The 23731-nt window shown below is 49.0% G+C and overlaps 7 protein-coding genes across 7 annotated transcripts; 2 read left to right on the forward strand and 5 right to left on the reverse strand.

Moving 5' to 3' along the window:
- Positions 1–610: 610 nt before the first annotated feature.
- Positions 611–2528, forward strand: BC939DRAFT_478385 (mitochondrial inner membrane protein Mitofilin; the record flags this gene model as incomplete). The annotated part of the gene is made up of 2 exons (XM_051558760.1): positions 611–2383; positions 2484–2528. 2 exons carry the CDS (start codon positions 611–613, stop codon positions 2526–2528), a joined length of 1818 nt encoding a protein of 605 aa, XP_051410837.1.
- Positions 2529–2918: 390 nt separating this feature from the next.
- Positions 2919–4246, forward strand: BC939DRAFT_504457 (uncharacterized protein; the record flags this gene model as incomplete). The annotated part of the gene is made up of 6 exons (XM_051560528.1): positions 2919–3023; positions 3149–3248; positions 3389–3657; positions 3797–3898; positions 4008–4105; positions 4225–4246. 6 exons carry the CDS (start codon positions 2919–2921, stop codon positions 4244–4246), a joined length of 696 nt encoding a protein of 231 aa, XP_051410838.1.
- A 2727-nt stretch (positions 4247–6973) lies between these two features.
- On the reverse strand, positions 6974–8516 carry BC939DRAFT_455910 (uncharacterized protein; the record flags this gene model as incomplete). The annotated part of the gene is made up of 1 exon (XM_051556263.1): positions 6974–8516. A coding segment is annotated over exon 1 (1327 nt), but the record flags the coding sequence as incomplete, so codon positions are not given.
- A 620-nt stretch (positions 8517–9136) lies between these two features.
- On the reverse strand, positions 9137–11950 carry BC939DRAFT_478388 (uncharacterized protein; the record flags this gene model as incomplete). The annotated part of the gene is made up of 6 exons (XM_051558761.1): positions 9137–9166; positions 9232–9783; positions 9919–10334; positions 10792–10812; positions 11164–11383; positions 11507–11950. 6 exons carry the CDS (start codon positions 11948–11950, stop codon positions 9137–9139), a joined length of 1683 nt encoding a protein of 560 aa, XP_051410840.1.
- A 230-nt stretch (positions 11951–12180) lies between these two features.
- On the reverse strand, positions 12181–14338 carry BC939DRAFT_209008 (uncharacterized protein). Its single transcript, XM_051550681.1, has 3 exons — positions 13823–14338; positions 12712–13737; positions 12181–12609 (listed from the first exon to the last, which is right to left on the reverse strand). The coding sequence occupies exons 1-3, from the start codon at positions 14128–14130 to the stop codon at positions 12390–12392; spliced, it is 1554 nt and encodes a 517-aa protein (XP_051410841.1). The 5' UTR covers positions 14131–14338; the 3' UTR covers positions 12181–12389.
- A 2211-nt stretch (positions 14339–16549) lies between these two features.
- Positions 16550–16912, reverse strand: BC939DRAFT_455917 (uncharacterized protein). The gene has a single exon (XM_051556264.1). The coding sequence runs from the start codon at positions 16889–16891 to the stop codon at positions 16634–16636; it is 258 nt and encodes an 85-aa protein (XP_051410842.1). The 5' UTR covers positions 16892–16912; the 3' UTR covers positions 16550–16633.
- Positions 16913–22342: 5430 nt separating this feature from the next.
- On the reverse strand, positions 22343–23664 carry BC939DRAFT_494133 (ribosomal L18ae/LX protein domain-containing protein; the record flags this gene model as incomplete). The annotated part of the gene is made up of 3 exons (XM_051559590.1): positions 23188–23664; positions 22791–22970; positions 22343–22684 (listed from the first exon to the last, which is right to left on the reverse strand). Exons 1-3 carry the CDS (start codon positions 23260–23262, stop codon positions 22343–22345), a joined length of 597 nt encoding a protein of 198 aa, XP_051410843.1. The 5' UTR covers positions 23263–23664.
- Between the last annotated feature and the right edge of the window lie 67 nt (positions 23665–23731).

Consider the following 23731-nt stretch of genomic DNA (forward strand, 5'->3'; position numbering starts at 1 on the left):
ACGTGCCATATCACTTCGCTTTATTTCCGACATCTAACGGCGCGAGATCAACTTCCGAAGTGGATCGTCCAGGCACCTGAAAATCATTCCTCCTTCCCTCGCCCGCCAATCATTCTTCCCCTCTTCTTGCATCGCATCGCATCGCATCGACTCGAGCTGAAGCCAGGGCAGTGTCGGAATTTGATTTATATACCATCCCCCCTTCCCTCTCCCCCTCCTCTCCCCGATTTTCAGGTACCGTAACCAGGAACAGCCCGATCCCGATCAGGACATAACGGAAATCACACCTTTTCAATATCAACCTGGCAAGCACGCTTCGCTTACCTTCTTTGCATCCTTTTCTACTCTGCCACACATTCTAGAAAGATTTTGTGAAGAATGATGAATGCCAGTAGATTGGCCGTTGTTGGCTCAAAGCACACAACCAGGGCTGCAGCCTCAATGCGTGCTACCCAATACCGCGCTCTTGCTCAGGTACCGACCTATTGAAATAACAGCAGTAGAAACAAATCTTGTCGCATTCACCTCCATTTGATCCCCCCAAGCTCACTCGGCTCTTATCTGTACGGCATTATGTATACTGCAGAGATTCAGCTCGACCGACTCAAAAATGACAATGCCCGAGGCCGCTGCTGCCACACCAGCCGTCAAGGCCGGGCTTCGCTTCCGCACCAAGGCCCTGATCACCTTGACCTTGATCGGTACTGGTGTCGCTGGTGTAATCAAGCACTCGTTCGACGACTCTGAATTCCGCACGCTCCTCGAGGATAATGTGCCCTATTTCGCTCATTCCATGGATCAGCTGGAGGCGCTTAAAGATAACAAGGATCTCGAAAGGGTCATCGATGGTGCATCACAGGCCTCAGAGAAGGCAATTGATCTCAGCAAGACTGCCTACCGCAAAGCCTCAGACCTGATCAACGGAACGACAACACCCGCGCCAGAAAAGGTCAACAACACCGTCGCCAGTGGCGCCAATAAGCTGGCCAAGAAGGTGCAGGAGCTGGAGCAACCCAAGCCTGCAGTGCCCGCTACGCGATCTGAATACATCCCTTCAGAGGTTCCCCCTCCTAGCTTCCTCCCGGGCGCTGCCCCTGGCAAGCCCGCCCAGGCTGTCGCAGCTATCAAGGAAGCAGAGGCCAAGGTTGCGAAGAAGGTTGAGGAAGTCAAGGACAAGGCCGTTGAGAAGGCTATCGAGACCAAGGATAAGGCCATTGAGAAGGCCATCGAGGCTAAGGATAAGATCATGGGCACCAAGGACAAGGTTGCTGAGAAGGTTGCTGAGAAGAAGGCTGAGGCTGTCGCTGCCATTCCTGAACCACCCAAGAAGCTAATCAAGGTCGCACCCATCGAATCGGAGGAGCCCATCATGACTAACCTCAACTCAACTCTGCACCAGCTCGTCGCCATCCTGAACGAGACCGGCATTCCTGAGCAGGGTCACCAAGTCTTTGAGAAAGCCAACGAGGAGTTGAAGCACTTGAGCGAGCGCGTCGAGGCTTTGAAGGTCGAGGGTGAGGCCCAGGCTGCGACCGTCATGGCCGAGCTTACGGAAAAGTACAATAAGTTGGTTAATGAGAAGGAGACTCAGCATGAGGGCGAGCTCACGCAGCTGAAGAAAGAACTTGCAGAGGCGCATGAGGAGGAGAAGAAGAAGGCCATTGAACAAGAGCTCAAGGCCCAGCAGAATATTTTGCGCGAAGAGCAGAAGCAGGAGCTGTTGAAGTACGCAACGGACATGCAACGTCGTTGGGTGCGCGAGGTCAAGGTGCGGGTTGAAAACGAGCGTGGCGGTCGTTTGGCCCGTCTGGACCAGATTAACTTGCGCCTTAGAACCTTGGAGCGTCAGGAGATCGACAATGCCGAGTTTTTGGAGCAGTCAGCACGCACGCATCAGCTCTGGTGCGGTATCAAGGCATTGGAGAAGGCTTATGAGGCTGGTGAGCGTCGTCCCTTTGATCGCGAGTTGGTCCGTCTGAAGAGATTGGCTGAGACCGAGAAGGATGCTGAGGTCCTCAAGAGTGTTTTGGCGGCTGTGCCCGAGTCAGTTGCTATCCAGGGCGTGGACTCGGTCCCTGAATTGGTCGACAGGTTCGAGTATGTTGCAGACAAGGTTCGCCAGGCCAGCTTGGTTCCCGAGAACGGCGGCGTGTTGGCACACGGAATGAGCGTGCTTCTCTCGAAGCTGATGTTCAAGAAGCACGGACTGGTTCCTGGAAACGATGTTGAGGCCGTTTTGGCCCGCACAGAGTACTACCTGCTCGAGAATGACTTGGAGCAAGCTGTGCGTGAGTTGAACCAGCTCAAGGGCTGGGGCAAGCGTCTTGCGAAGGACTGGATTGTTGCTGCCCGCAGGAGGGTCGAGGTTGGACAGGCCATCGATGTAAGTTTTTTGTGTGTTGATAATGAAGAATCAAGCAAGTGCACTTCCTGTAACAGACAGCTAACCACCATCTGCTCTGTCTTCAACTGACACTCAATAGGTCATCAACACTCACGCCAACCTTGTCAGCTTGACCCTTGCATAAACACATCCCGATCTATATCATTTCCGACTATGCTTTCGCAGACTCCTCACTCTCATATCTTACTCACCCCCTCTCGCACACTCACTTCGTCTTCTTCACGCCACCTCCCTTCTTCCTTACAATAACAATGGCAATAGCTCTACCTATGGAAGAAACAAAGAGTCTTAAGGACATATCGACGCTTTTTTACTTGACATTTCATTCAAATGCGTATTAGGTTGTATTTCAATAGAATGACCACAGAAAAATAAAGAATGTACGCCACCAAATTTGTATCTGCGTAATAGGCCGATAGGCCACGCGTACAAGACTTGGATCCTACCGCAGCGAGCTGTTTATTCCTGTCGTCTTTCTTTACAATCATCAAGAACACGCAGGCAAAGCGAAAACATGGTCAACACACAATCGGAACTAATGACTCGGGCACAAGCGCTCATGAAGCAGAAGGACGACATTGAGGTCGACATCAAAAAAGCAGAGGATGAACTCCAGTCGGTATGCAGATAATGAGGACCCATCTCTCTCTTTTTTGAGAACAAATAATATGCCTTTTTTTTTTTTTTTGGCTAACAGCTAACACACAGAACGCCTTTACTCTCAATGCTTGCGCTATCATATAGCAAAAAGTCGGCATGACGGATCATTTGGTCGACAGCCAGGGCTTCCCGCGTGCAGATATCGATCTTGTCGTCGTTACAACTGCCCGATCCAATCTTATCAGTAAGTGTTTTCTCCCTCGCCCTTGTCATGTTATTTTTTTAGGTCATCCATCTGTAGCAGCTGAAAAAAAAAAAAAAAAAAAAAAAAAAAAAAACTCCCATTAAATGACAACGTTTATGTCCGGAATATTGATTACATAGAGCTAAGAAACGATCACAAGACCGTTATGCTTCACATTGAAGAAGCCATCCACGCCGTGCACGCCGAGGCATTGGCTGAAAAACAATCGAAGGAAGCTGAAAGATCTCAGGAAGAGGCTTCAAGAGCGGCAGCAGCATCATCATCATCATCATCGTCATCAATAGCATCTGCTACTTCAACTCATCCATTATACGAAGACGAGGAACGGACTTTGGCGCCATTTGCCCGTGTGAACGCTGTGGCTCCTGACTCCCCCGCCAAGAACGCGGTACGTTGATTTGCAGGGGCATGCAGAGAACATTTATGGAAAATATAATGAGATGGAAATATTGCTAATATAATTTGCTCCGCATCTTGCATTGCTTCCCTGACTATTATTACTTTCTATTTTTTTTTCTCTGTTTTAGGGCTTGCTACAGGGCGATATGATCGTAGCCTTTGGGGTCGTGAACATCAGAACGACCAATGTCCTCAAGTCATTAAGTGCACACGTGGAATCCCGTGAAAACGTAAACGCAGTGTTTGTATACTTTACTGCGAAAGGTCGTCTCTTGGACTATTCCCCTTCCATATTTTTTGTTTCTCATATTTCATTTCCTTTTCTTCTTCTTCCTATAGAAACCTATTGTGGTCAAGGTACAGAGAGGCGAACCAACAGAGCTGCAATCTGTAATTCTCGTGCCAAAGCAAGGCTGGGGCGGTCGTGGACTGTTGGGGTAAGAAAAAGATCCGCTTTTTTATGTGCAATGCTGACAAGAAAGGCATTACTGCTGCTTTGTTTTCGTGTATGCGTTAAATATCTGACGCGCCATCTTTTTTTGGTACGACCCTATAGATGCCATATTGTGCCAGTCTAGGCGCTATCATTCGTTTATTGAAGGACCTGCCTTTGCCAATAAACCCCTTCGCTATTGGGAATACTTCATTTCGGATATCAGCTTTGAGAAACTTTCCGGATATTACTACTTCGCGGCACGCATTCGTTTCCTCGCTTTTGTTTTTCGCCAACTACCAAGTGCTGAGTGTGCAGGTACAAAGCAGATAATCCCCTGCTGGTCCAGAAACTGCCGGAGCTGCTGGCGTGTGCATGAAACATTCGATGCTTGGCACTCCTCCCACACATGTTCCAAATCTAAAGGCTACAGATAAATGAATGTACAGAAAAATAAAGTCAATTAGCATACGTGCAACGTGGACAAACTTGAAGTACTTTGGGTTGCTGTTAAACATACCTTGTACGTGAGAAACTGTTGTCGCAAATGGGGCGTCTCATTTAGGAACTGGAACAGCTGGCGCTTCAATGTGGGTGTGGTTGCGACGGGCCCTTGCTCAGACAATTCTTGATCGTCATTGATCCCCGCTTCGAAAAACATACCGGGGTCGTCACCGTGCTCGTCACCGTCATCGTAATCGTCATCCATCCGATCTTGGTCATCGCTCTCCAACTCATAAGACTCAGGGCTGTATGCAAAATTATATCGACCCGATGTTGAATTGATACTTTCTCGATGCGCACTGTCATGATCTCTGCTATCGGTAACGGCTCCTGCAGTACCTTGATCCAGATCTGCATCCACTGCAATGGTTACTCCAAGTTGAGCGTATCGAGAGCGGCCTCCATGTTGCCGCGAAATATTCACACTCGCTCCCCTCTCAAAGTCCATTATTTGAGTTTGGTTCGCACTACTCTCGCCAATGCTATCGCCCTCATTAATGCCAACAGAGCCGTCGAGGTCACTATCACCTCCGTTTAAACTCTCGTCGAGACCAGTCTGATGCATGTCATCCTGTCCGGTATCCGGATTTGGGTTCAACTTCTCCCAGATCCCTGTCAATTGATCTACTAGGAGCCCTTTGCTCGCAGCCTTGAGTCCAAACGTCATTGCTGCCACCCTCAAACTTGCAAGAGACATGTTCTTGTAGTCCGGCATCCTTCTCTGCAGCTTAATACGCGCTACTGCCTTTGCAGACTCCGCTGCCAGGGCCTCTACCCGGATCTGTGCTTGCGATTTGCGTTTCGAGGGTGTCTTTGGTGCCCCAGGTGCCCTCGGCCTATTTCGTGCTCCTGCTGTTGATAAAGATTTAGTCGTGGTTGGTTGGTTGGTTGTGCGAGACAGTGTTCTAATATCTTGTGGATCGACCACCAAAACATCGGTACTCCTGGGCTGAGAAGATGGTAATAGTAACGCAGCGCGCCGGGGTATTGGTGCTGCGTCTTCAAAGTCTGCAGAGTCATCGTCCTCGTTCAAAACAATGGGGTCCACTGTCTCTGCCTTTTTGGAGGCTTGTGGAAGGGCTCCGGCTTTCAGAGGCAAACCATGCAGCGGATTCCTTGCAGGTCGCTGTCTCGGCTGCCTTATATCTTCCCGCGATGACAGCACTATGACTCCGGAAAGGCTAGTTCTGATTTTGGAAGTACTACAGGGGCGGGCAGGCATCTTTAATTCTTCACCACTGCTCTCTGCGCCGCCCCCATCCCGCAGGCGTCTGTTTTTCTTGGGCGTTGTCACTCCACTCCACTTTGATTCCTGCCATGACTCATAGCCATTCCCTACGTCGCCTCCATCGTTTCCTGATTGATACGGATTCTCAGGTAAGGAGTCCAAACGTGAAAGCATCGAGGGCGGCGGCTCGAAGACTGTATGCGAAGGGGCTGGGGAGAATGTGGACATATGATCTCCCAGCTTAGCGAAGTCCAGTGGTGGAGGCAAATTGCTTGAGGAGGATACCCGTCGATCGATGGAATCTTCACTTCTAAACGAAATCTCTGGCGAGTGCCCGAAATCCAGATCAAAAGTATTATCGCCTACCGGTACGTCAAGGCTCGGTTCGACTATTCTATCGCCGTACGAAACTGATGGCGAATAGATTAAAATCCCAGTGTTTGAGTCGATATGCTCGCCGTACATCTGTTCATCCTGAAATGGCTCTTTATCGACTTGATCGTACGTCTCTTCACAATTTCTACTGTCCGACTGCCGCTGAATCGGCGACTCGAGACGGCCTGACATGGCATCATCATAGGCAGACGAGTAAAAGTCTTTGGATGCCAGCGAAAGAGATCGGTCGAGTTGCGATCGCAGTGAATAGCGAAGTGATGGCGAGGAAGGATCTGGGTATGTGTTATAGCGTTGGCTGCCATCGTCGCTGGAGTAAAGCTCGGTCTCTTCCTCCAAAATCAGCTCATCTGCCGGCTCTGTAGGACGCAAACCTGCCGCTACAGGGTGCCTCTCTATGGAATCCAGAATCTGTGGTTATAAAGTAAAGGGTATGGGAGCAACAACCAAGTTAAATATTCATTTCTTAATTTTGAATGTATCTACAGATCAAAGTGTGTTTATGGGAGCGCTACCTTCTTGTACGCCACCATCTTGGCTTGCTGTACTTGTTGCACCATGGCCTCCAGATGATTGACAATCTCTTTCTTTAAGACGCTTGTGAACGCTTGCTGGTTGATTTCCTTGTGCTCCTTAAACGAGATTCTGCGCATCTTTGAGGTCAACCACAGCGGGGATGAGAACTGTAGGATGGAAATGATAAATGAAAACCATTGTCAGATAGGCTTTCACGTTGCGGATCAAATAATATATGACCGATCGAAAGTTTTATTAGAGATGTATAATGTGTTGGCGTCTAGGTTACCTTGTTGTCTAAAGGCCTCTGATCGTCCTTGGATCCAGATCCGCTCAGAGTAACACTGTCTTCCGGGTCTTGTTTCGTTGAGTCACTCGTCTTCTCATGGCCTTCCCGATCTCGTTGCAGATACCGCTTCATGAATTGAGACACGTATTTTTCCCGGTCAAATCTCCGTCGAGGTTCATTGTCCTCGCCTCTTTGCCCCCTGAAATATCCCGGAGTTCCCTCATCGTGAGGGTCGGTTATATGTAAGTCCAAACTTTCGATGTCCTGCGTGTCCTCGAGATGCGACAACTTCCAGAGCGATTCTCGTGGCGAAGTCATTGCGTCGGGTCCCGGCGACTGAGACAGGCGCAGGTCTGCTTCCGTAGATCCAGTGAAGCGTGATGGTCTCCAAGGAGGAGTTCCGATATGTTGTCTCCTGTCCGTGCGACTTCCGTGCCCGCCGAGCTGGTCAGGTTCGAGGTCGGTGCTTGAATATGCATCATTCGAATCGTCCGACTCCGGAAATAGCAGGGCATGGACATTGGCCTGGACTAACTCCTGGACTTCCGCGTATGGTAGCACTGTTGATTTGTTCCTCTCGCGCTCCGTCTGTCTCTTGCGCTTGCTTCCTTTCTGAAGCTTCCTTGCTGGTGGCATAGACCAGATAGGCGTTCTTGAGGGATTAAAAGGGGAACCTGCACTTGAGCCCTGTCCTGACTCAAATCCATAAGATTGATCTGACATGGAAATCGCGAGCGCTAACTGAAGGCTCTCGTCATGTTGATCTAGCTCAAGTTGTTGAAATCTGCTAAACTTGGATGATCGTGGAGTTGCAGGGGTATGGACAGTTGTGATGATAGCGTCGGACGCAAAGTCATCATCTGGCGTCTCTGTGAGAGGTACCAACTGCTTCTTGATGGTGGTATTGGCTTTTGGCTTTCGCGTGGATGCTGAGCTTTGTGATCCTGGGGCCGAGATAACGGGTACAGTTTTGTCCAATGTGCCAGCTTTTGATTCTACCTTCTGGCTTTGTTTGGTCAGGTCCGAGACACTGACTGAGCCTAGTCGAGTGGCGGAGGAGGATAGGGCTCGGGCACTGTTGATGTATGCTGCCGTAAGGTCCAGTTTGGAAGATCCTGCTGATAGTCGCCGAATGGTCTCGGTGTCCGAGAAGCCCTCTGATTCAGAATCGAGAACAATCACTCCTTGGTTGTCGACACTCCTGTTTTGAGCTGGTGATGAGATGGACATGGTTTGCACAGAGCTCAAAGATCCGCTCTTGAGTGCACTTGATAAGGAATTTGATTTTGATGGCTCATTCCTGGTGGGATCGTGATTCGGCATGGACTGAGGAAAGACAAGACAAGACCAAGCATCTTGGGAGGTTGTTTATCCCTCACAGTTCTTGACTGGTCTACACAATCAAATGAGATCGTCGCAATGGTTCTCCTTTTTTGGAACCATAATTAAAACATTGTAATTGGTGGCGTCGTTCCAACATAAAGCTAGTTTTGGCCTCTATTCTTTTATATCACCAAGGTAGAGTTCATATTAGGCGGAATCTTTATTAGAGATCGTTGAGTGTCAGCGCCCGGTCAATCACCAGTGGCCCTTTGGAATGATGCAGAGACTGCCCGGAAATACGACTGGACGATAATGGGACAGCTCCTGACAACGGAGCCCCTCCAAACAACCTTGATGATATCTTTGTCGCTTTGAACAAGGTCATCTTTGGAGGTTCAGCTATATCCAGCGGTATAAAACTGCCGCTCCTACGGCGTTCTTCGGACTCCTGCTCCGTTGGTTTGGACGTACTTTGAAAAGTCGTCACTGGGATGGATGACGATTGAGCGTCCGTGGCAGTCGATGCCGCTGTCGAGGTCGATAATGATGTGAAGGGTAATGATATTGAGTTTGCCGAGGAGATGGTGGACGGATTGGCTGGTACGGCTGTTGGAACTTGAGACCGCGTAAACGGATAATATCCTCCTATATTTGGTTCGTCTTCACTCTTTCTCCCTTCCAGACTTGACCGTCCACTTCCACTCCCGCTCACCCGACCGCCACTAGTCCGGCTAGCGATGTCGCTCAGGCGCCTGCGGTAACTTCCCCCACCACTACCCCGACTAGCCTCCAGGCTGATCCTCCGAAGTTCCCTAGAGAGGCGGTGATTGCCACTTCCTCCAAAGCTGTCCCTGAGCGGTGGCAAAGATGGAATCACATTCGGCTGCTCAGCATTCGGCTGCTCAGCATCCGCACTCTCGCTAGAGTTAGCACGGCTGTCGCTTGTTTGTAGTGCTTCAAATGCGGGATCCAAAGGAAATGAGAGGCGGATTGGTGGTTGATGAATGGTGGCGTGATAGCTGTTGGCGAGTTCTAGCTGCCTCCGCTCCTGCCGTGTGAGCTGTTCTTGAAGCGCCCGATGTTGTTCCTGCAAGATCTTGGCCTCTTCGAATTCTCGGTAAACCTCTGGTTCAACCACGGCGTTTAGTTCCGGCAGATACGAGCCTTGTGGATCGTCAGCGCTCTGTGCATAGGATGCATTGGTCTGGATGTCGCCGTAAGAACCTTGTAGGTGCGTAGTGTGCTGCTGTTGCTCCAGATACTGGGTTTCCATCTCGTGCCTCTTTCGTTTCTCACCAATCATGGGGCTCATGGGCTTCGTCAACGGTTTGGTGGCCTTATGGATCGTTATTGGTTGATAATGCTTGATTGGTCCTGCATGAAATGATCGCTCCATACTCTCGCGCACCCTCATTCTTTGCTCGCGCTGCTACCATGGACAACATGAAATGTAAATCCCACATCAGTGGGTTAAATCAGTATAGGCATAGGAAGCTCTGATATAAATACCCTCCCGATCCGGATCTCGCCAGCACAACACCAGTAGTTCATGCAGGTAACATACCCTGTGCAGCTCCGGTGCCTTTTGTTTGAGCTCTAACAGCTCTTGCTCTCGCTTCTTAGCCGACTGTTCAAACTGCTCCCTCTCCCTGGCACGCTGATCGGAATGAAAGCGAAACTCATGCGGCTGAGTTAACTCCTTCGTGCTCTTCTTGAGTAAAAAGCGTGTTGGTTGAAGTGCTCGTACAGGGACTCGTTGACCGAGCTTTGGCGAGATGGGCACCGTCGGCTTAAACTGTGATTTTCTGATAGCACCAGAGGTGTGGCCTGATGGTATTGACGAGCGAAGGGGGGCGAGTCCTGCAAGTCGACTTGGTCGTCGCGCGCCGACTGAGGTCGTTTGAGCTGCAGCCCCAGATCCGTGTTGGTGCATATGGATCTCAGCGCGACGTTGCGTTGCAAGTTGGAATGGAACTGGAACTGTTGGAGTGAGACGTTTCTGTTAAGTCATAGTATTATTTTGCAAGCACTGAGTTAGTAGGTACAATAATATATTCAGCAGCGCAGCATAGACATGAATGAGAGATTTTAATTACCAGAGGAGGTAGTGGCCGTTTAATGACACCTATAACACTTTGCTTGTTCCTATTCGTAGCCTTCGCCTCCCCTGCTGTGGTTGCAGTGGTATCTCTGGGTTGGAACATTGCGCGACGTCGTCTGAGTATCTCATCCGTTGCGAATTTAAAGGGTACCGGTTGAGTTAATGCGCGACTGGACGGATTATTCCAGCGCTGTTGATTTGGCGCTGTGGATGGTTCAGCATGGCCGTCAGATGGTTGCCTCAAGGCAGTTATCGATGTTGAAATTTCTTCCCGTATGGGTGGTCCTCGAATTTTCCCAATTCCAGCAGGTAATCCGATTGCCGCTTTGAACCTACTCTCCTGTGCCGCACGACTAGCTGTGTTGAATGGGTATATAGCAGTCGTGGTGCTCTGAACATCCGATTCGTGTGCCGGCGTTTCTTTGTTGGAAGGAGCAGGGTGAACAAAACTTGTGCGAACTTGATCTGAGCTCGCGATGCAATGTAAGGTTTTACTTGATGGTGTGTTGGTGGTAGAATCACTGCCATTTCGCTGAGCAGCTTTCACAAATTTAGTCCCTGTCCGATTATTGCCTGACCATGATGACTGTGAGGCGATTGTTGGGAGTTTATCTATCCGTGCTTTGATCAGATTTTCCATTCTAGTAGCAGCTGCGGTCTTGTGCGGTCCTGCGCTTGAGTTCACAGTATCTTTGACCCGGGGCTTACTGAAAACAGGCGACACCGGCACCGTGAGCGGCAGTTTCCGAATTCGAGGTACACCAACGTCCCCTGCGCCTGTAAAGACTTTTGGATCCAGAGGTCTAGCGCGGAATTGTGGCGTCCGACTGGAACGCAGCGACTCGCGTTCATTGATTGTCGGGACTTTGTAAGGTGCAGCCCTGCGCGTAATGCTAGTCCTGGGTATAGATGTTGAATTGGGAATGGGCTGTCCACGCCGAGTGTGCATTAGTTCCTATTAGGACCGGATAAAAAAAAAAATGGAGCGCAAGTATGAGTTGGTGTTTCAATTGCCAGTTCGTACAAATCCAGGCTTGCTTCCAAGACTTACCTCCCGCATATTGGTTCTAAGATTGAGTGTCTTCTGCTTCATATCACTTGACCCATCCAGAGCCAAGGCCTCCTTTGCGCCAGTCGCTTCCGCATGGTCATCTGAGTTTGCGCTGCTGTTGCCCGCTTTTGATGGGTCATTCAAGTATGAAACCGTCTCTGGCTTTCCTTTAGGCTGCAAAAGACTTTGGGTATTGCGTCCAGGGATGTCTGATTTAGGTTGCGTGTTAGCTGTGTTCAAGGGCGGCAAGGGCCTCGACTCAAACGTAAAAGGTGTGACCGGCTTGGTGGAGCTTTGCTGTGAAGAACCGACAAAAGACTGGTTGCTATCCTCCACATCAGATGCCGTCAGCAGGTCCATAAGCGATGGCCTGCCATTATTCTCTGCGGTGACTTTGTTGATCTTGTTGATTGCGGTCTGGGGTGAGGCTGAAGCGTGTTGCATTATGGACTTCCTGGCGAACTCCATCGCGTCCGTGGCGCGTAGCTTTTTTCGGGGGTGAAATACATCCATGGCATCAGAATCCTGTTCCTCGTCCGTACTCTTCAAACCTCCATGGTGCTGCTTTTTTTACTTTTTACTGAATACAGCATAATTCTGCTCAAAAATACGTCACAGAACGTATCCGAACAAGAGTACTGCATATGATATATGGTCAACCCTCCCATGAAAAAGGCTGTTCGCTTGCGTCCGCCAGCTCGTTCTCGCCCCACCATACCAATAGCCATGCTAGTACTGCTGCTTCTGACCTCCGTCTGCGAACTTTCGTTTAATTGTAGATGAGGAGAAAAATGCAGATAAAAAAAACAAAATAAAATAAAAAGAACTACAAGAAACAGGTGAATGGTACAAACTTGAGCTCTCCATAAAAATCTGTCGGCTCTTATGACTGTTGCTCCTCTTCTGGAATGCGATCGGTAGTAATCCCGAGACCCTTCACAAGCTCCCTAGTGGGGCTTACAGGGACAGTTCTTGAAGGTCGCGTTTTACCTGGCGCCCGCTTGGAAACGCCAGACATTGAAATCGACCGTGATTTGCGCGTGGGCCCAACAATGCCTCGATCGCCTTTCTTGAAAGAAAGCGAGGAGCTGAAGGATTGGCGCCTCGGCGTTCCTGTCACTGGGCTTCCTGGGCTTACTGGCGAGTGGATTCTCAGGCCAGCCATTTGGACCTCATGATCCTGATCCTGCGAGTATTGGGAATACGACGAAGATCCGTATGCGTAGTGTCCCTCTTGATTAGAATGGCTTGGGAACTGTTGAGCGCGGCTGAACGATGCTGGACTCTCGGGGCCCGCGGCGATGAAATTAGGGGGACTGTACATGTCTGGTGAGACTGAGGCCGGAGAGAATCCGTGATGGACTTGAGTCATATATGGGTGAGGATGATTCGGCTGTGGAGTTTCCATGGTCCCCGGATGTCTGGACACTGGTGAAAGTGGGCTCGTCGGGTATGATTCTGATTCATGACGCTCGTAGTAGCTGGACTCTTGAGATTGTGCAGCAATGTGTGAGGCCGATCCTAAGGACTGATACTGATAGGATGAGCCGTAGCCGTAGTTGGGATAATAGGGATAATCCCCGTTTCCAGGCGGCGACATGGGACCGCCTCCGCTGCTGATGCTGTCGTTCCTATAAGAGTAACGACTGTCCATGGGCTGGGTCGATGATGCCGGGGCGCCTTCTTCATTGTCGGCGTAGTGACCGGGAGAGCGACCGCGGACGACCAATGGTGCGGAGAAGGAATTCGCAACCAAGACTAGCTCTCCCGTTTCGGTTTCCGCAAACAGATCCACATGAACCTGATAGTATTGCTGGGCTGCACGCCTCTTGCCGTTGTTTGCGGTGGCCGTTTTGAACTGGACACGCTCGAAAGTGATCACATTAGAGCTGGATCCGGAAGCGTAAAGGCTGAGATCGCCGCCGGCTCTGACTGCGGTTGGCCTAGGCGTAATTTGGGGGCCCTTGTCACGCTTTGGCGTATGCTGGACCAGTTCGATCGTCTTTTCGCCGTTCTGGATTTGAGCACCAATACAGATCAGGAACTGGTTAACCTGCACAAATTCACCATTGCGGTCCATTAAACAGGGAACTTCGGGATGCATGGAGGTGTCTAGCCAATGGATGGAGAACGACGCACTAATTTGGAAGTAGTTTCGGCGGTAACATGTCCAGTCATTAGCGGCCAAAAAAAATCCGCGGTCAATCTTGGCTGAGATCTTAATATTGAAACTAGAGCAAGACGCATAAAAAAAAAAGAAGTCGTCAGCGATTTGTACAGTAGATGGTGCATGTAAAAGTATCAAAGAACACATACCTTGTGGATCGATCCATGCTGTACAGATTATACTGCTGTTGTGCCGGATAAAAGTAAGGGCTTTCGTGCGAGGCAAAGACCTCGGAACGTCGCTTCATACGGGTTGCAAGCATGTTTTGAGCTGAGGTAGTGGATGGCGCTGAAGTTGAGTAGGCCATGTTGGAATCACTGGTGCTGTTGGTAGGTACGCTATTGGGGCTGTCTGGCTGCTCGTCCATGCTGCCGTGGTGGTTGCTATGCGAGTGGTTCCTATGAGACAAGGCGTAAAAAGGTGCCATTGGGGTGAGTAGGTTGGGATGGGAATGCATGTGATGTGTGATTGGCTCAAAATTTCACACGATTGCCCATTTGCAATGTGAGCGCTTCGTTTGTGGAAGCACAAGAGAGGAAAAGGCCCACGCGTTATCTGTTTGATGCCGACGCTCCCTGATGTCCCATCAAATCCAAGTCGCCGTTCAATGCCTGGTAATATATATTTCAAGCACACGCGCTGACGCCTGAAGATCTCGCTCGACCTTAAAGACACACCCCCCCCCCCCCCCCGCAGTGTTCGTTTTCTCTGAACGATCTTACTGCTGCAGAGTACCAGTACTCTTTCTTTTCCAAGCACCGAAGCAGGACCCATTGAACGCGAAGGAGATGGGGTTCCTTGCATGTGACCCACTCTGTTTAAAGTTCCTTTTCAAGTCCTTTACTCGATCCTTATTTCAGACTCCTACTCGCTCCTGGCCACAATCCTCTCTCGTCTTGAGATGGAAATCCATGAAGATCCAAAGTAAAACACTCCAATGTCAGCGTTGGCGCAAAGCTCTTTTACCTTGGGTGATGTGTTGAAGATGCTGACGAAGAATACGATGCATTATTGGCATTGTCTACCTTCTCGCTGACAGAGATCGGGTAGTTAGGGTAAAATGACCCAGGTTGCTCCCGTCAGTGTTGAGACATCTTTTTGTGCGAGAGAAACGAAAGGGGGATACAGTCTGGTATGGAGTCCAACGGGACTAGCCTGAGGGCAGCAATCGTGTCCAAAACATCGTGGCCAATCCGGTTGGTAGATTTCCACATCTTCCCACTAGCAGATCCCTCTGACTGCTCACTGCCTCATTCCGCTTACCTGTTCAGTTTCACGAAACCTCCACTCTGTCACACTTGTTGTTACATTTTGTGCAACACCCATTGGGCACAAGGACACCATCAAGGACGTTGCACAGCACAAACCTCAACCTTGAACCCCATCCTCATATTCGTTTTCTTTGTGCATTGTGGAACTCTCTCTCTCTCTCTCTCTCTCTCTCTCTCTCTCTCTCTCTCTCTGATTCCCTTTTTTTTTCTCCTTGACGAGAGTAATATCAAACAAGTCGGTACTTACAGTTGGTGCTGCCGATGATGTGCATGATATGAATGGTGGTACTGATCATACTCGTAGTGACCTTGCTGTGCCTGCTGTTGCTGGTACTGATGTGCGTTGCCAGGGGAGAGTGGCGAGGGCGACACAACAGGGGAAATCGGAGAAGCAAATGAGCTGTTCATGCCAGTCTGAGCGTGGGGGTGGACCCCATTGTTCCCAGCGCCATTTCCAAAAGGCGTAGTTTGGATAGGTGGCGGCAGATATGAACCGCCTCCAACAGACCCGTGAGGGTAATGAGGTTGCGATGAAGAGGGGAGGGTGGGTGCAGGATGACTGTATCCGTTGCTATTGCCGTTGGTATAGTGTTGCTGCTGATTATGGTACTCCTCTGGGTATTCGCCTGCATGTCCTTGCTGTTGGTGGTGCGAGGCATTATTGTTGTTGATGTTGTTGCTGGTGGTGTAATCAATGGACATTGTGGACCGTGGTTCGGCCCTGTCCTGGTATTCTGCATGCTTAGACGCATTGGACGCCGAGCGCTGCCTTGCAAGATCAGCCAGGCTCGCTATTGGAGAGGCGGTGGTAGTCATCTTTTTTCTATTGTATCTTTGGTCTGGTGGGAAAAGAAAGGAACAAAGGAACAGAGTGGAAGAGGAGCATGGGGGGAAAAAATAAAAGGAATCAGTGTTTTGTAGACAGGGTTACCCACTAGCAGAAGCAACTCGGGAGATGCGGGTGTGCTTTAGGGACGGGGGAGCAGAGCGCTGGGAAGGGTGGGAAGACGGCGTTTTGGATGATTGGGGAGTAGGGAAGTTGGCGAGGGGAGGTTCTTCGCGATAGATGGATCTATGACGCTTTTTTGTTATTTTTTTTTTTTTTTTTTTTTTTTTTTGGGTGATCGTTCCTCTACCAAGGGTTGCCTGTTTGCTTTCTTTTTTTTTGCGGTGGAGTATGCCAAGTACCTTGTGGTGTGAACTTCGCGTCAGTAGTGTGCGGTCGACGTTACGAAGAATGTGGAAACCAGACGGAGGAGGAATGGTGGCGAAGACGTGTGGAAGGAAAGTATGGGGGGACTCGATTAGAGCTCGGAGTTGGACACAGACTCGTCGGACGCGGACCCCGGGCTTGGCAACTCGGCTTTGGTAAAGAGTGGTACAGAGCACCGTTCGATTGTTCAGTTACTCGATTGCTCGATTGTTCGAGCGTTCAATGAAATAGGAAATAAAGCGAGGATGCGGTGGTCGCGAATAACGGAAAGAGTGCGGACAGATCGAGGGGGTGAGCTCCAGCAGAGGCGGATGAGATTAGGAAGACGAATGAGAAGGGATGAGAAGGAATGAAAGGAACGAAGGAATGAAAGGAACGAAGGAATGAAGGAACTCTGGGAAAAAGAAAAGGGAGGAGAGAAGGAAGGGCGTCTTTAAGGACTGAATTGATGGTCATATTCTTCCGCTCAGACTCTCTCACACTCCCACACTCTCACACCCCCCACTCTCGCCCTGATTCCCTCCCCCGCGCGCACACACACACACACGTACACATTCTCTCTCTCTCATCCTCTCATCCCTCCGCGCCGCCTTCCGTCGTCTCTTTCGCCCCCGTCTACAGTCTGCTAAGGTGAAGGAGCACCGAGTGCACCTGGGTACAGGGCAGGACAGGCGGCACAGGGTGGCGAGCACACTCAAAACACCACAACTGAGTAACGAAATGCGTGCATGCATAGTATACAAAGTCTATTCTATTCACTCTCTGATTTGGCATTCGCGGTTAGTCATGTCTAATCCTTTTGGCTTCCTTCCCTTGCCCGTATTTTTAATTAAAAAAACTGAATCAGTCCATTTAATGGCGCCGGTCAATCACAAAGTATAAACCTAGAATGGACTTACGAGCAGCAGGGGCGAGGGGGCCCCGGCTGGCTGGCCGGCTCCCTTTCCTAATTGACCATTCTGAGCACGCACCCTCTGGCCAATGGGTTCTCAAAAAAAAACCCCCCTCAATTCATTCGCTCCTATCCATCCATCCATCCATCAAATCAAATCAAATCAAAATCCATATCGCTCGTTGCTCTGGAGACGTTCAATTGTACACTTTGCATCCACGGCCACATCCTTATCTGCAGTAAAAGAAGAAGCCCGCAGTCGTTTCGTACTTTGTCGCGCCCGTTCGCTTCCTCAAGGCAGCATATTCGATAGAAGGATATGTCGACTAAATGGAATGCATCAAAGACCGCGCATCACAACTACCTTGAGTACGAACGGAATAGCAGGAGCTATCGTGCACCTACGCATTGGGCATATTGGTACATTCTCAGGCCTGCGTGAATATCTACTTGGTCCTCCATTTTGTCTCCCTACAAATTAGCACGCTCTCTGAAAACAAACATGCAGGCACGACCGAAATGAAGTTAATTTGCATATCTCTAATATTTCATCCAGGGTAGAGCGTCCATTGCATTACAAAAAAAACTTAGTTTCCATCGCCTTTGCTTCTTGACTACAGCTGCATCTTACAAGTATGTTCATCTTCCATGTCATACACAGCGAGGGTCAAAATGACGCGTCTCAGCCTCGTTTGTCATGCGGCGTACTCGCCTAGACGTGTTTCTAGTTGCTTCGCACGACGTATAGAGTCTTCCATGCTGAGCAAACACGGCTTTGTCTCTTGAGAAGCATATAGAAGACCAAACACATCTCAAGAAGAAAAAATGCAAATGGTCATACCACCTCATCTTCTATCTCACTTGTGCATACAGTGGGGTCGATGACCTGCATACATATCATTCCAATCGACGGTCGGAGCTTGCATTTGGTGGGCGAGAAAAAAAAACACTTTTAAACAAGTGTGGTAGACTAATGGCTCTCTCTCTCTCCTAGGGCGCTGCAATTTGCATGCTCAAGGGTATACGAGTGAATACTTGTTTGAATTGAATTAAAAGCGATTGGAACTTTGTAAAACTATCCCATCAAGTCTCTTTCTTCTGCTCTCTCGCTCTGTGTAATGGGCAATGATAAGAGGAGCACAGAAGTAAACAATCAATTGCTGTATACATAAAAATCAGAATCGTCAAAGAGACAATACTAGCCTAACAACAACAACGACAGCAACAGTGTCCGTTGGCTACTCAACCACAAAGATGCCCAGCATCAGAGCAATCCTGAATTCTAGACACGTAAAAAGAAGAGAGCTGTGTATTTATGGGGCAGGATGCGTGGACGATACTGCATGCCATGCCACAGTACAACATGATGTTGGAGTGCTCTGTGGGGGGATACTGGGGGGAGTTGCTCATGTGCTGACCTTCTCATCGCGAACTTCGGCATGCACCCCTGAAATCAGCGCGTGTTTTCGAGTACAGTGTTCCCCTTGTACGCACTGCCCTTGAGCAGCTATGGTATTGGAGCCGTACCTTATTGAATCCGATCAATCTTTAAGTCGCTACATGTGCCACCTATCCGAAGAATGCGAAAATAGAGGAGACAGTGCGCGTTCATGAGGGAAAGGAAAGTGGCCAAGCTGTTGCCAGTGCTGTTTGACGTCCTCGCTAGTCGTGGCATTGGAGGCGGACTTCTCGAGAGCAGCAAGGTGAACACACGAACCACACTTTTTTAAGTCCGCTTTCGAACGAGGATAGACCCTGGGAAGTAAAACAAAATAAAAAAAAAGCGAAGGATCTAGTCTACCAAAAGCATTAGTCGTCTTGTTCTGCCAATATCCGACTAATCTATCGGGGATTGAGGGGACAACCCTTGCTGTCGCACTCAACTGTGGGGGCGCTTCGGAATGGGAGGAAGGACATTGAACACAGGTGTGACACTGCAATTAGCCGACGCTACGTTCTTCGTGCCATCGGGAGTAATATAATATGCCCGTGAAATGGAACAAGGGCTTACTCTCCGGCTCAAAAAAAAAAAAAAAACAGGATTTTCAGCCTGTGAAATGGAATATATACCTGGGTCTTGCCCTAGACTAGGCGGTCGTACTCATTGGGCACAGTACACACCCAGGAATCGAGCGTGCAATAGAAAACGAGGCATCCACATCGTTTTAGTTTGTAACTTTGTATTTACATAACTGCACATCAAAGTTCGCATTATTTCTGCCTCGCCTCGCCTCAACCACCGACGAGGGGACACTGTCCTGGCTCTCTCGCACATGCACCCATTATAAACAGCGCTACCATACGCTCAACAGCACTGCAGACCTAGCCCTAAGTCCATATCCTTAAGACGTGCCGTTCCGCCAATCGCCATGTGCCCTCTTGAGAGTATTGTTGAGAGCATGAATTTCCAGCCTGTTAGCTAGGCACATACTGTATTCTATACTAAGGCATAAAAAGGGGGCGTGTTCTCTGCACAGCGTTCTACGCCGAGGCGTCTTTTATTTTATTTTTGCATAAATGCGTCGTGCATATAGATGTACACTCCTCTGAAACAATCGATTGCAGTGAGCTATCTGAGATTTCCAGCGATATGGGAGCAGAACGTTTTGCGTGTCGAAGTGTGAACGCAGGATGAAAGTGAATGCTCCTCCGCGGAACAGCCACCAGGCTCGCACGTCCAAGCGGTCTGGTGGAGCGGCATTCCTAAACAGCACAACTGCGTCTGAGCACAGTGGACTCTTTGTTATCTATCGACTGTGCTCTACTCACTCTCGCAACAGTGGCCTCCATGGGAGGGCTCACGGGATTTTTTCATATATTTTTATTCAAGCCATGCATACGTCTCACAAACGCATGCTGCACGCATGTCTGCCCAGGCAATAAACTATTGGGCCCATTTGAAATACAGAAAGAGGCGAGTAATATTGGCTACTGAGCCATTCTCTAGTACGTGTCCACTATCCGTGCGCGTCCTATATAAAACACTACAGGGGTTGGTGGCGAGCGACCGAACAAACATTTCTGATTCCCATACCACATTTTCTATACGCAAGCAAGTCTGCAGCTACTGGAAACGCTAAACAACATTTTCCATCATCCATCATCCATCTCTACATGGCACAGCGGGACATTTGATCGCTTCTTTTTTTTAGATTAAAAGTGAGTCTCCATGTCAGTTGTAGAGAACGGAGCACTTTTTCATTTATCGGCTGCATGATCGCACCCTCACTGGAATCATGCAATCTAAACTCAAAAAGAAAAAAAATGGTTCGATGGACAAGCTTGCGCCTTCCATCGATAGCATATCGGATAACAAACAGTCCATGTAGAGGCTTCGTAAGCGAACAGTGCATTCTTGAGCGCAAATATGAAAGAACAATGATCTCAGTCATTGGTTCCCTCTCTTCATATATCTGTGTCACCTTTTTGTTTCTGAATTGTTTTCTTATGTCCCCGAGCACTAAAGGCATGTTTTGTCCACACAAGTGAGCGCTAATTCTTCGTTGGAGCTGAGCACAGCAAACATTCTACAAGGTGAAGCATGTGCTAGTCCCCATCCAGTAAATGCACACCTGAAGTGGAGTCCAGTGTCTATAGAACCCTAACCTTTGGAAAGGGAAATTAAACCGCATTTGTGTGAACATGCAATAATGTATTCCCCGCCCAACAGCTAACGACTGTTCTAGTGGGCTTGTGTCCAGTATTGGTGCAAATATATGCTACAGAACTGACTCGTAATCCGTCTTTACATGAGAGACCTGAAGGCTATCAAATATGCTAACGAGAATGGACCTAAAATCCAGTATGTTCTTATAGATCATATGGACCACTACGTGTTAGGCATTAAAGGACAAGTACATTCATTAAAGAGAGCAACCAAGACTGGGCCTATATGAGTGGTTCCCACCTGTGAATAAAGGTCGTTTCCTTCACTCATTATACGGTAATAATACTAGTCAGGCAAAAATATTTTTAGCAATCAGACAAGAGCTATATACATCGCAGGCAACATACTGGAGACATAAAAGTATATAAAAAAAAAAAAGATCTCAGTGACATTGAGGCGACAGCTACGGACGGGAATATGGGGTCACCTAGTAGTAAAGTTGGCTGTCTATGACGATCAGAGTGGTAACGCGTCGCCAAGTTAGAATCGTAGGACGCGAATCAAGTATTGGAAAACGAGGTCCGAGCGCAGAAAAAAAATATAATTCAGGGCAGGCGATACGCGTCGCGAAACCCAAAAAAAGGAGAGGTTCCTGAATAAAAAGTCCGTGCGTAGAAGCCCCTTCACCTGTGAAAAAAGATGCTCAAGGTACAGAGAGGGCGCAATCTCATTACCAACAGCCAGGTTCAAGGACATACATGCAGATAACCTGTGGCGGATAGAAAAGGCGACTAGCCGTGATTGCACATGTCCAGTAAGCGAATGAAGGCTGTATGCGTTCGGAAGCACCAGAACCTGAGGAACTATCAAAGAGTCAATCGATCGATTTATTCGACGCGACAGCAATGTATAATCCACTCATGAACTCAAACTCGCTACACCGTACAGACAACGTATCCCCTAAGCATTCTTTATATTCACTGTGGTCCATTCATTCTGCTCTTCACATATGAATCCTAGAGGGCACTCATTATGAGACCAGTTATTTATTTATTTTTCCTATGCATGTGTGCAGTGCATTCCAATCGTTTGTGTCACTCCTAGACTCATTCTCCGAGGGAAGACACAAGAATGTATCACCATCGTCTTCATGGGTGCTACAATGTGTGTGAATGGGCCACAGGAATGAGAAGAATACATGGGGTTTCACACACAACATTCCTGGGCCATTTATCAAATAGTCTATGTAAACACGAGCGCACCTTCCCGCTGCACGCATGCATACATGCATGCAACGTTGACCTGCATCGACGTTGATCGGCATTGAGGATGAATACGTACAGAAGCGGCGGAAATTAAGAGTAACAAATGTTGTTGCAGTGGGACGTTTTCCGGGGACGATTTTTGATGGAAAAGAAAAGGACAGTCGCTATTAGCTTCAGGTTGGCTGCATATCTTTCTGGGGTAAAGAAAAGTCGCTGGGCAAAGCGTCCGACGGATAAGAACAGCTCGCGAAAGCAGGCAAGCAATCAGCCCGACTCAGTTATACACTTTGTACATCGTGTAAAAGCGAAACGCATATTATCTTTCTGCATTGCGATGCGATTAAAAGTTAATATGTTGTCTTGTTTGTTTTATTAAACAACCAAAAACTTCCTGACTAGACCAACCAAGCCATGACATAGTTTAGTAGAAGGTCGAGGGGCGCGAACCCATGAAGAGAGCGCGGTGGGACTTGTCGGCAGCGCGAATGACGCGGTGAGGCAAGGGGAACTTGATGCCGGGAACCAAGATCTGCTTGATGTAGGGGCGACGGACATCAGCGTTGGCGACCTCGGCGACACGGATGATCTGGATGGAGCGAGAGCGAGCGCGGTGGCGGGAAGCCATGTCAGAGTAGCAGGCCTCGACAGCGGCAACACGGGACAACTCACGGTACTCCTTGTACATGTTGTGGGTGCCCGAGCGAGAGTCGTAGCGGAGCCAGATACCGAAGTTCTTGGTCTGGAGGGGCTTCTTCTCGTGGATCTGTGATTTTTTTTTATATAATATTCTGTGAGATTAGTTGCTGCTCTTCAATACCCTGAGAAAAGATGCAAGGCAGAAATATCCGTCCTTTATCCTGGGTACATACCTCGTTGATGCCGACGATCTCGCCGTTAACCTTCTTGACCTTCTTCAGCTTGCGCATGAAGTACCAGAAGCGGGACTTGGCAATGACCTCGTTGGTGGCAAAGAGGCGCATGCGGAAAAGCTTAGGGGTGGACTCCTTCTCGGTGGGAAGGTGACGGCCGACCAATTGGTACTCGTGAAGCTATTGGATTATCAATAGGTTCCACAATAGTGACCAGATTGAAAGGATAGAGAGAAAAACGAACCAAGTAAGATACTGGTCAAATCGCTGATGGGGAGGTAGAAAAAGCAATTGAAAGGGGCGTGCAAAGAGAAAGGAATCCTGAGCCGTGTATAAAGTCGCTACTAATCCTGCCATATTGCCCTGCTTCCTGACGAGAATCTGCCAGTCCTGCCACTCCTTGCGACTTCAAACTATCTCTCAGTGCCTCACGGGCAGCCCAGGGCGACATGATAGTGACAGTGTACTGCATCCTGTTTCCTCCAGTTCGCAATGGCCGCACATCTGTTTGTCACAGATCGATGTGTGCCTCCAGCTCAACAGCATGTAACAGGTCTTGCTGAGAATCCGCGAAGAGCGTTGTTGCAGAGAACCAGGCAGCTGTAGTGAATTGGAATATTCAGTTGGGCGAGGATTCAGTCCTCTTAAGAATGTGCTGTGTCCTGTCGCCACTGGCGATGATCGTGATGCCAATCATGATCCATTGATCCACGCCACCGACAATGATGCGTCCGATGTGAACCCATTGATTGAGACTGGATAATTGCCGACAAGAAGGCTAGGCACAAATGGATGGATGGCGAGTCCTGGATAATGAGGATGGATATGTCGATGGATTTTCACGCACTCTGGACATGATTGAGAAGTCTTCTGCTGCAAAAAGAAGGATCAAAGTTCGCTGGGCCGTTTCTCTTTAAAATAGGGCTGAGATCATCATGTGA

This window comes from Gamsiella multidivaricata (genome assembly GCF_025024155.1).
Source record: "Gamsiella multidivaricata strain RSA 2152 chromosome Unknown BC939scaffold_45, whole genome shotgun sequence".
NCBI classification, from domain to species: Eukaryota; Fungi; Mortierellomycota; class Mortierellomycetes; order Mortierellales; family Mortierellaceae; genus Gamsiella; species Gamsiella multidivaricata.

Excerpts from the sequence above, each read along its gene's own strand:
- BC939DRAFT_455917 (XM_051556264.1), bottom strand. The coding sequence starts at position 16,891 with ATGCATGCACGCATTTCGTTACTCAGTTGTGGTGTTTTGAGTGTGCTC.
- BC939DRAFT_209008 (XM_051550681.1), bottom strand. The coding sequence starts at position 14,130 with ATGCATTCCCATCCCAACCTACTCACCCCAATGGCACCTTTTTACGCC. Across the intron at positions 13,738-13,822 it reads AGCATGGATCGATCCACAAG|TTTCAATATTAAGATCTCAG; the intron begins GTATGTGTTCTT and ends GTCTTGCTCTAG. Across the intron at positions 12,610-12,711 it reads TACGCATACGGATCTTCGTC|GCGCCAATCCTTCAGCTCCT; the intron begins GTATTCCCAATA and ends AGGAACGCCGAG.